Consider the following 11448-nt stretch of genomic DNA (forward strand, 5'->3'; position numbering starts at 1 on the left):
GGTAAGACTACACGTACGTACCTCTGGTCTTTTTCAACAAATGCTCGCTGATGAGTAGCAAAGAGTGAGCTGTCGGTAGTGTCTCTAAACTTTCAACTACTTTTGTTCACTGATTCACAAACAACTTTAGGGTTACTTGGAGTTCGTTAATTAAGATGCGTTACGGTTTGCATACACTCGGAGCATACCATGACAATATCAACTGGGGTCGTAGTTGTGTTTAAGTAAACCCGAAGTAAGAACCCCTGGCTGTACATCAACGCCTTTAGTATTGAGTCCATCTTTCACGCCAATTGGTATAGACAAGGGGTTTCTGTACTTTAGCAACATTCTATAAAAGTCTGTTGTACCGTTTCAACCAGGGCACGATTTTTCCAAAAAGTGTTCTTTCTCTATTAATAACCACATGTTAGGCACTGTGCAATATTTTACAATCTTAATAAAACACGCGCACATGTGTGCACGCAGGAGCGCGCACATCCCGCATGAGCATACATACATACATACATACATACATACATACATACATACATACATACGTACATACGTACATACGTACATACGCACATACGCACATACATACATACATACATACATACATACATACATACTACAACAGTTTTCTCACAAATAAAGATAATTCGGAGGGGATTGAAATTGAACAGAACGGGATATATTACAAGTTATTGACACTAGTCAAGTTGTCGTTCAGTTATAAACTAGTCGGATCATTCATGTTCGACGAGAAAAGATGGGGAATATCCGGTGAACATAAGTTTCTTCAAAAGTTGATCTCATTAAACCTTTTAATCAGCATGCAACACTTATACAAGAAGTAACCAACACTATTCAATTATTTTTCGAAAGATTTTTTTTATTATAAAATTATTTGGTAAATGCAATATTTACATAATGGATATCAGTTAATCAACCAGTGAGCAAGTTAATTGAATTTTATTCAATTAAACTAACAGAGGTGAAAAAACTTAAATTTAACTCGTCAAATAAATAAAAATCGGCAAAGCACTTTATGTTAAAGTATATAATACAAACACTTATCAAGCTGGTGTTATATCACCTTTGACCCTTGACAATAAATATTTCAGTTAACAGCGTCCTTCACTGTTTTAAGATAGAGCCTGTTCAACAGAGCTTTGAAAGATACAGTAGGAAAAAAAGTGCAAAGTGTACTGTGTACATCAACTCTCTAAGTTTTAAAAGTTTTATACAAATGATATCATGAGCACCGTTTAACGGCAGTTTTTGGGAGTCAATCCCAGTTTTTGTAAATCTCTCTCTCTCTCTCTCTCTCTCTCTCTCTCTCTCTCTCTCTCTCTCTCTCTCTCTCTCTCTCTCTCTCTCTCTCTCTCTCTCTCTCTGCATCACAACGTGCAAAAATAGAATGAATATTCGAAATAAATAAACTAATTGAAACGTTCAATGGAAATAATATTACAACTAGTGTTGACATTGATGTTGCTACCAACAAAATAAAAGTCAGTCTTACAAAAGTCTTACAAAAATATATATATAATTATTGTGAATGTACAAGTATTTGGTACATTCAAGCGTATATTTGGAATGTTAATGAAGTCTTTTAAAGCATATTGTACTCTTTAGGCGTGAAAGTCGGACTTTTTTGTAGCGGTGTCATGGTGTTTGGCAGACAAAAAAGGTATTTTGTCCCCACCCCTTCACTTGCATACAAATTTCGCTCGCCCATGACGAAAGCAAAAGGGGGTCATTTCAGTTTGGTTTGCGTTATTCTACACGCTGTTACAAGTGAAGGGATGTGAAACAAAGAACCCTTTTCAGAAAATAACAAAGTTGCATTGTTCTTCAAAAGCTCTTGCACTCAACTTGTCATACGTTATGCTTTTTTTACTTCTTTTGTAACATTGTTTTTAAAAATTTCACTTAAGTTTGTCATTTTTTTCTCGTGTGAAATGTATTTGACAATGGTTGCCACAAAGAGATATTGACTTGGTCCACCTTGCGGCAACAGACTAGCCAAGTATCTCAAACAAACCAATAGGTCTGAGGTAGATTTTTGTGAAGTATCCTCATCAAAAAACGTAGATTTTCTTCTAACAATCAGTCTTTCCTTTGACGCCTAACGACACCAAGATAGTAAATGTTTGAAGGTGGGACAGACATTTCTGTTTAAAAAAGTAAGGTGAGTTTCATCTCATGAAAACGCACTAGGAAGTCCTTATAGTTCTTTTCAAACGCCCTCTAAGGTACTGTTCATCCCTTAGAATTGAGGACAGAATAATGTCAATTTCATGTTCAGAACAAAGTGTCATTTTCATGATGTGTATTTCAGCTTACACATTTACATGGCCCATTCCCTTGATTGCCTGTCAAGTTGTCTCATCAAATTGATGTTGTCAACGAAAGATCGCCGCCTTGTGAAACCAACCATCCTCTCGCTCTCCTCCCACAGTCGCTTAGCAACAACATCATCTTTGGCAAAGGGGAGTACCCATCTTGGTTTGCATCCTTTGAAGTACTTTCCGCTGTGTTTTTCTAGATTTGGAGCTAGGGCACAGTGAAGTGGGGTGTGGATTCCTTCCTGGACGGGCTTAAAGAACAACAGCGTCACCAGGGGAGCGATTGTACGGAGCCAGCCATACCAATTACGCTTAAGGTCAGAATCGATAATACCTGTGTACCAACAGACAGAGATATGATGTAAGTTAGTGGCATGTTTAAATGTATAGTAATGATATCGCTTAACATTACAAGTGAATCCAAAGTTTATGCATTTTCATGGCCACCCAAATAAAGAAACGTAATCTGATGAACTTCTGTAGACCCCCTTCCCCCAGTCGACTGCACTCTTCCAATGACTTATATTTCATCTATTTTAACCACACATTTCACCCTCTTAGAATTCGAAACAGGCAATGATTTTGCCTCAATAGTAGGAATTGAAAGTGATTTTTTAGCCAAACATGCTTACCTGGATGTAGAGAAAATGTCGAAACACCAGTTCCTTTCAACACCTTAGCCAGCTGGTGAGTGAAGAGAATGTTGCAAAGTTTTGAATTACTGTATGCCTTAGTTCTGTCCGTGTTAGCACCCAAGTTATTGAGATTTATCTTCCCAAACATGTACATATCGGAGGAGATGTTGATCACTCGGCTTGAACCGTTTTCCTTGAGCTTATCCATCAGAAGATTAGTCAGTAAGAAATGTCCGAGGTAGTTACTGCTGAAGACGATGTCGTAACCATCTTCGGTAAGCTCGTGGTCTTTAAGTAAACCTTTAAATAAGGAAAGAGAAGAGTGGATAAGATTAATTATCTAAAACGTGAAAGGATACTATAAACTAAAGACTGGGTGTGGTCTTGTATACTTGATTCCTCTTATTCATCTACTTTCTTATCTACTGACACGTGATATATAACTACCCCCCTTTGGATGATAAATTACCCATTCTAAAAACTTTTCACCGTGCTGGAATTTGAAAGGAGGCTAGTTAGGCAGGCCTTTGAATGGTACTTTGAAGTCCATAGTTAGTCTCAAAAGTGTGTATCTTCACTTGAAGTAATAATGTCAAGGTACTCACCAGCATTATTGATCAAGATGTCGAGTCTCTCTTCGCTGTTGCAGAACTCCTGAGCGAAATATCTCACGCTCTGCAGACTGGCTAGGTCACAATGCATACACAAGACATCATCATTACCAGTCTCCGCGGTGATTTCATCAGCGACGATTGCTCCCTTCTCTTTGTTGCGGCAAGCCAGAATGACCCTTGCGCCCCGCCTCGCAAGTTCGAAAGCTGTTTGCTTACCGATACCAGAATTGGCACCTATAGAATCAAAAAGAGAAACGAGACTGGTTAGATTTTGTGATACCAAAATATTGGACGTAGTAATTTCTTAAACATCCGGGTAACCATCACCTAATATAGTTTGTCGAGTAAAAGACGTAATAAATTTGCATATATCACATTTTACCGTCTTCGTTTTTATGATAAATACTCATCGAAGGTAGACTGTTCTTTAGAAGTTCACGCTGGCCTATATTTTGGGGGTTTGATCTTCATTCTTTGACAAACCATGTTTTATTTTTTTCGCTAGTCGTAAAATTCGACCTTCAACTTATCAAACGATTCTGCACTTTTTGGGGGTCACCTGACTACAACGTGTGACTTGTAAGACCGGTCGATGTCAAACTGGGTCTTTTTCATTCGATGGTTGCATATGTGCCTACCCGGCTTTCATCTCTCTCCCGACGTTTGCTTTCATCCACATGGAAACCCTGGACAATTGAAGAAGCAACGGAAGTGAATTGCCTTATTGATTGAATTGACGGCGGGCAACTTTAGAGGGCAGCTCCGAACAGCTGGCTTGCCGGTCTACTGACAGTTTCCCCCTTGGGGTAAGCAGTGTTTCTGGGTCAGGTGACGCACAAGAGTCAAGCTTGACGTCATCAACTTCATCTACATGATAAGATGTTCACGGATGAGGAACTTTTCCTTTGTTGCTAGGTTGTACGTCTATACACCTTCTGTGTTCCCTATTCTCCGCAAACTTCTCCTAAATAGCGCTGCCGGAATGAGTATCTCTAATAAGGCATAATAACTCGCCTACCATTAAATAATCTGGAGACATCTCATCAACATGAATGAAGGTAATGAATATAGGCTGCCGAAATTTCGCGCCCTTTTGATCTGAAAAGATGTAGGGCACGCTGGAATAAACCAAGTAAATCAGCCAATCAGGAAGGGTTTCGTATTTCAACAAAACGTCAAGAATTTAATATTTGACTGCAGTAATCTATTTGCATGGGCTTTTGTGTTTTGTCACTTCAACCAAGTCAATATATTTTCAAAGGATAAGATCTTTCATAGGGTGCGAATAAACAGATGCAAAATTTAGAACACCGTAACGTCAGTTGTCAGAACACTTTCGTTTTTCTTAAGAGGCTATCGAGTTTTTCAAGTACATTATCCTTAGTGAGTGTAGTGTAATCCTGGCTGTAAAATTATCGTTGTTTAATTACTTCCCTTTCAGCTAAAAGAGCACACGTGCGAGATCTCATTCTCGATGACGGAGGAGTTTCAATTGAATATTTCATTCAATGTGAGCACAGATATTGTATTTGAATGATTTCTTCCCAACGTCTTATCCTGTTGATTTGGGCTCTTCAAAGCGTGTGTTTTTATCTCGCTTCCAAAATTTGCAGGTGTGCACCACTAATAGCGTGATACTCGGGCTTGCTGCAATATCATCATTGACATAAGCGTATGAAACATGACCACTCCATGGGCTTTTTTTTTAAATTTTTCTTAAACGAGGTCTACTTTCACATTTTTTTCTTCCAACGTTTAATTGACCGATTTTTGAACAAGGTTGCCCTGTATTTTCGCGAAAGTCGGTGCATAAAGATGCAAGAATGTCCGATAATGGTAAGATTATCTACGCAAAATTTCTGTCGGGCGGGATGATATGTGTTTGTTTGTTTGTTTGTTTTCATCTATCATATCATCTTGACTGCTACGGCCTTGAATTCTACAGGTTGAACCTTATAATGTCTTTATAAATATAAGTAAGCCTTCAGATGGACCTTGGCGGGCAATCACGTGACACATTTGGACTCCTTTCAAAGGCGTGTTCTTGACACGGTGAGTATGAAAGATAAGGTGCTAGATGCTTGCATCGAAGACGAAAAAATAACATGGTGAAAGATTTTGTTTTGTCTTGCACGGTTACCATCAATTCTATCAGCACAATCGATGAATATACCTATACCAACTGAAAGGACGCATTCTTTATATTCCTTAATTGTGCAGAAGTCATTCTGGTCGCCATGGCAACAGATGGTGATAACCAAAAGTCGAACAAGTAGTGATGCTGGAATGAGTAACTCCGAAGTAAAGTATTCTGATCATGTTCATCTAGTACGCCGCTGATTGCACAGCTTTCTGACTCTACACTGGGTAAGCTTATTCTCTTCCGAGTCTTCGTATGAATCAAAAGCCCCAAGGATAATTTGTTTGTGTGGAGCTCCACTTTGAAAGAGCTCTTAGTTGAGCTCGGACCCTGGGAGTTTTCACGGTATTGAACAAGTTTTGTTCACTGGCCTACACGAAGGACTGTCCTGCCTACAGAGTTATGTAACACCCCATCCAGTGGCCGGTTTAAGGCCAAAAAAACATGCTCTCTGCCTTGGAAACCTTCGTTTAAGCATTTAAAAATCACCTTGCTTTATTGAAAAAAAAGTGCCCATCATAATAAAGTCGACCCCTTCTCCAGTAACAGGTAACCTTCGATCGAAATGAAATAGCAACCCTATATGAATGAGTTGCAAGCAAACACACCGGTTGCCAGGGACTCAAGTTTTGTTCAACATGTCCAGTACCCACAAGTTTAGACAATAGACTAATGAGAAATTGGCCAGGTAATGCTGAAATAGCCATTGTCTACTATTGGACCCCAGTCCCTGGGCCAGACATTTAGCTCGACGCGTGACGACGGAGAAATACTGACGACCATGAAAAGTGCCAACGTGATATTTTATTTGCAAAATTTTGCGCGCTACTGAAGTGCAACTCTTTCCAACTTTTGCTAATATGGTCTCCAGCTACAGCCAAATCTAACCGTGTTTAATACCAGCGGTTTCTCGTATGGTATCAATATTCCTGAAAAAAAAATATTTTCCGGAACGGATTGTATGCAGCACGTTTGCACTGCCTAGGCTGCAAATACGGATGCGGTCAACTTCCTTGTAAATATATTTGGTTTGGAAGTGTTACCGCAACCAACTGTTTGCCACGCTGGTGATGGGAATCTCAACAACAACGCGAAGCTATAACGTAGATAACTGTTTACAATTTCCCAGCTAACTCTCTCATTATACTATCACATCGTGGGTAACAATCCATAACTTTTGAAAACTGTACGTAGCAGTAATTTTCGGCAGTGCACAAAGTGTATGAAGAATAGAGCACCCACTGCACACGTCATGGTAAAGCGAGGATTTGCACGGCAGTGATGGAAAACACATTTACACGGGAACTAAATTAATACTGGTAGCACACGAACACGACACCAAGGACCCCATATGCAGGAGTTGAAGAGCGCTACTGCATGGTTTTGCTGCCTGTGCATCGTTCACGAAACGCCAATTTGAACGGATGTCAATCTCCAACAGTCAAGTTCCTAAAATGATGTCTCTTAAACATTTTGTCGTGGCAACGAAGGTTTTTTTCACTTAAATTTCCCATACATAAATTTCATTCTGCACGCTACCAGCCTGTTGCGCAACTCTTAAGTATCGTGGTCTACAGCATGATCGAGCCATCGATTGAATTCCACCAGCGTTGGTAAAATATATAAATGACTTGAAGAAATAAAATAAAATCTTACCTGTTATGATGACAGTTTTGCCATCTAGTCTTGCCGGACAGACGCACTTGTCAGACATCTTGGCGAAATAGTAATAGACTGCGAAGCATGTGGCTACGATAGCCGTTAGAAGGATCGCGTACAGTACCATTCTGTTGCATTAAGTAGAACACTTTCAGTGAGTGGTCAGACGTGTAATGAGACTGTGTTAGTCCTCTGTGGTTTATATACACTTGTGACTCATCTCATTATAATCCAACCATTCAGCGAAGTCGGTGACGTCAGCTCATCAAGAATCCCCATTGACGGCGATCTGGTGACACGCTCTCTGTGTGTTGACGCAATCCATTTCACAGTACTCTCGATCGTACACGCTCGCTGTTTTCTCGGAACTTATCGGCCAAAATAGGTAACTAATAAACTGAGAGTAAAGCCAAGTATAGAAAAACACTCGACTCCCAACTGATAGTACGACTGTTAAGGTCACATTTATGTTTCCATGGTGATACCACTGAACTCCACCATTGATGACTGGGCCTGTTGGGATATTCTCGTATCATCTTGGTGACCCACTTCCGGATCACTCCCCATTATCCACGATTCACCGTTCGTCACGCTAATCATCACATAGTTCCATATTACTATTACTACAACATATACGGATCATCAGTTAATCACGGAACAAGTTTTTGTCTTAAGGCTTATCTTCTACGGTGGTCTGCCCACGTGTCTGCATGGTGTCGGCGACGGAAGAAATTCTTCCGGATGTGAACCCTTGTCTCGAACGATACCGCTCAATGAATGGACCAATAAAGGAAAGGGCATTAAAAATTAACATAGCAATGAAATATTACAAACCAACTTTCCCACAAGACAATTGCATTTACACTAGACGGACGCCATTATCTTCCGTCGACTTTTGTGACAGGCGTTCCCCGGGTTTCAAAGTCCACTGAGTCCGATGAAAAAAAAAATTTGAATCGATACCGTAACTAATTCGTCCCCGGTGAATATTAGCCCACCTACATTGCCTTGACACGGAGATTCTTTGCATTTTATTTTCATTTAAAAGAAATCGAAAAGGAAATAGCAAAGTAAAATATCAACAAAGCTAGGAGACAACCTGTCCGTTTCCATCATTAATATTGAAATGGAGGAACGTTTTTTTCAGAAGTCAGCCAGCGCCCAGACGTACCTACATCTACTGTCGGATGTGATGGAATTTACCATGAATTCACCAACAGTTTTTACCGATGGACCTACATGTGTGACAGAATGTGGCAACTCTAATTTCACATCAGTTGCGGTAATCATTTTAACAGCAAACTTTTTATCATTATTCAGAGTAATTGCGATGTAATTCTAATGTACGGTTATAAATTTAAAAAAAATACATGGCGTAGAATTACAAAATAATTATTAAAAAGGTTTTATGAAGAATGTTAGATTTTAAAGTATTGGCGCTGAATTGGACAGAGCAGTTTTCAACGTTCGGTTCTGTGCCACTATCGTCAACTTCTATAGTACAAGCGTTCAAACAAACAAACAAACAAACAAACAAACAAACAACCAACCAACCACGCACACGCAGGCACGCGCGCGAACAAACACACACACACACACACACACACACACACACACACACACACACACACACACGTAAAATTGATACTACCAGTTAATCTTCTCAAAATATTTATCTTATTGCGTGATGACTTTAAAATATCATGATCGTCTGGATGAAATACGTAAGCATTGCATTTGCGTTGGCGGAAATCGGAATAGCAAAGAAGTGTCAGGCTACAATCTAACCGGAGAAGATGTAAGAAAGACGCTACTAGCCTACGCCGAGTTGTTACAACGGTCAATATATTATTAAATATAAAATAAAGAACAGACGCAGTGCCAGTCACTGATGTAATGTCTTGTCACGTGACCGTAAGCTAAATTTAAACTTTGATTATGTGATTAATTGTAAAATGAGAAGAGTGACGTAGTAGTGTTCATTAGATTATCGAAACTCAACCCCATAACTTACTACGTCAGTAGGTTTATTTTCAAACTGAAAACGTGTGCCCCATACCGGAAATATCAAACAGGTTGGGGAAAAAATCACTCATTTAATAATTTTTATAAATTTCCGTCTGTGGAATTGACGCTGTTCCACATTGTTAGTAATATCTTGACTGTGACGGGGGCGATGCACACGAGAATAGTAACTTGAAGATAATTGACGTCAAATATTAATCCTTAGTCCACACTTCGGCTACGTCATATTTGTCGGTGCTTATTCCCCCGTTGCATCTTCCTAACCTTCCTAACCAACGAATATTTCATCTGAAAGTGTACGTAGGTTAGGTTAGGCAATACCAATAAAGTATTGATAGGACAAGGTGCTACTAAATGTAAGCGACACATATAGGCCCTTGCGGAGTAATACTGGTGTTGGCGACACTTAGACCATCCATTCTTTGGCGATCTGAGGCTAGCAACGTAAACACGTATAGGCCCTTACGGAGTAATGCTAGATGTTGGCGATGTGTACATTTGTATATGCCCTTATGGAGTAATACTAGATGTTGGCGACACATACATTTTGTTAGGCCCTTACGGAGTAATACTACATGTTGGCGATGCGTACATTTGTATAGGCCCTTATGGAGTAATACTAGATGTTGGCGACACATACATTTTGTTTGGTCCTTACAGAATACTGCTACTGTATATGTCCAAAGTCTAGCTAACTTTCCTAGTTTACCTAGAGGTATTATCTTAGTTGGCAGTATCTTCTTTTTGTTGGTGTAACCTTTATCACCGTCTTGTTTTTTTTTTACCATTATTTGATTGAACGGCGATATAAAACGTACAACGAAAGGCAAAAAATATTGTTTGCGTCCGTCATAAATGATTTGTATTGTACGTGTAGCAGTGTGAATTTGGTGTACGTGATGTAAGGTGGATGTAGTGTCCTTTGGATGGTGTTTATACGGCCTTTACTGCGGTTTTCCACTGTGGTTGGTCTAACCGACCCTTGCCAGGAAACAATCTATTACCCGTGTGGACAGCAACAAGTGTCGCCAATACTTCTCAGGTCAAGGGTACATTTTAACTTCGCATGGATAATTTGAAATTTAAAATGAAGAAAAAAAATGGAGCCCTGCATTCACCCCGAAAAAGTACGAAAATCTATACCATACACAGGAAGTGGCGTTAAAGAGGGCGACAAGTTTGACAATTGAGAATATACATGTCAAGCGCATTATTATGAGTGTTTTTGAAGCCCCAGAAAAACACCGCCACAATCGCCAAAGAATGCCACACACCGGTAATATCCAATGATATTTGTACCATATTCTTTACTAAATAATTATGATGTCCTTCAATATGGAGTGACCTTTTTATAACCCCAAAAGTCCAATGACGCCAGTCGGTTTTGTTGTTGTTGTATTTTCATTTCAAAGCTTCAAGTGTTCGTCTTGTTTCTTATGCTATTTCTTGCTAACATCTTAATCTTATCCGGCATGGTAACTATATGTGCATTTACACTCTGACATAAATATGACTTGAAAATAACATGGAGGCAGACAAAGTTTCTCTTTTTATCTACTAGTATAATCTTTTCATTAAAGGTCCATGTCAGATTGGGGTTAAAATCGGACTGGAAAAAACAGTTGTCTGGCAGAGCTATAGCAAAAGTTGATCTAGAGCAAAATAATAATCATATGTAATCCTTATGGGTCTACTGATAAGATAACTTTTAAATGTGAGAACCTTGGATTGGAACCCCTGGCCTTTAAATTTGGACGAGAAACACACTTGTCTGACAGAGAGTAGAAAATGAAAGTTGGTTCTGACATGATGAGTTTTTCCAAGTCTACCTCCTTGGTTTTGAAGAAAAGAATGGTCCTATGTGATCCTCGACGCTGCACTGATACGATAGTACTACATTTGTACGAGAATCTGGGATAGAACGATCAGCCCGTAAGATTTTCGAAAGATTTATCGAAAATTCTCAAAAGATTAATGGAAAATTTAAACGCAAAATGGTAGTCATTATTGTGGACGTGGTTTGAAATGATTTATGGTTTAAT

General features: G+C 39.3%; 1 protein-coding gene across 1 annotated transcript; it reads right to left on the bottom strand.

Annotated features, from left to right (window-relative positions):
• Positions 1–1365: 1365 nt before the first annotated feature.
• Positions 1366–8036, bottom strand: LOC144449090 (retinol dehydrogenase 12-like). Its single transcript, XM_078139512.1, has 4 exons — positions 7379–8036; positions 3574–3816; positions 2966–3268; positions 1366–2667 (listed from the first exon to the last, which is right to left on the bottom strand). The coding sequence occupies exons 1-4, from the start codon at positions 7506–7508 to the stop codon at positions 2336–2338; spliced, it is 1008 nt and encodes a 335-aa protein (XP_077995638.1). The 5' UTR covers positions 7509–8036; the 3' UTR covers positions 1366–2335.
• Positions 8037–11448: the final 3412 nt, after the last annotated feature.

This window comes from Glandiceps talaboti, chromosome 18 (assembly GCF_964340395.1).
Source record: "Glandiceps talaboti chromosome 18, keGlaTala1.1, whole genome shotgun sequence".
Taxonomy (NCBI): domain Eukaryota; kingdom Metazoa; phylum Hemichordata; class Enteropneusta; family Spengelidae; genus Glandiceps; species Glandiceps talaboti.

Bases quoted from the DNA above. Each gene is read 5' to 3' on its own strand.
- LOC144449090 (XM_078139512.1), bottom strand. From the start codon at position 7,508: ATGGTACTGTACGCGATCCTTCTAACGGCTATCGTAGCCACATGCTTC. The intron at 3,817-7,378 runs GTAAGATTTTAT...TTGATTCTATAG, and splicing joins CAAAACTGTCATCATAACAG to GTGCCAATTCTGGTATCGGT. The intron at 2,668-2,965 runs GTAAGCATGTTT...GTTGGTACACAG, and splicing joins GACATTTTCTCTACATCCAG to GTATTATCGATTCTGACCTT.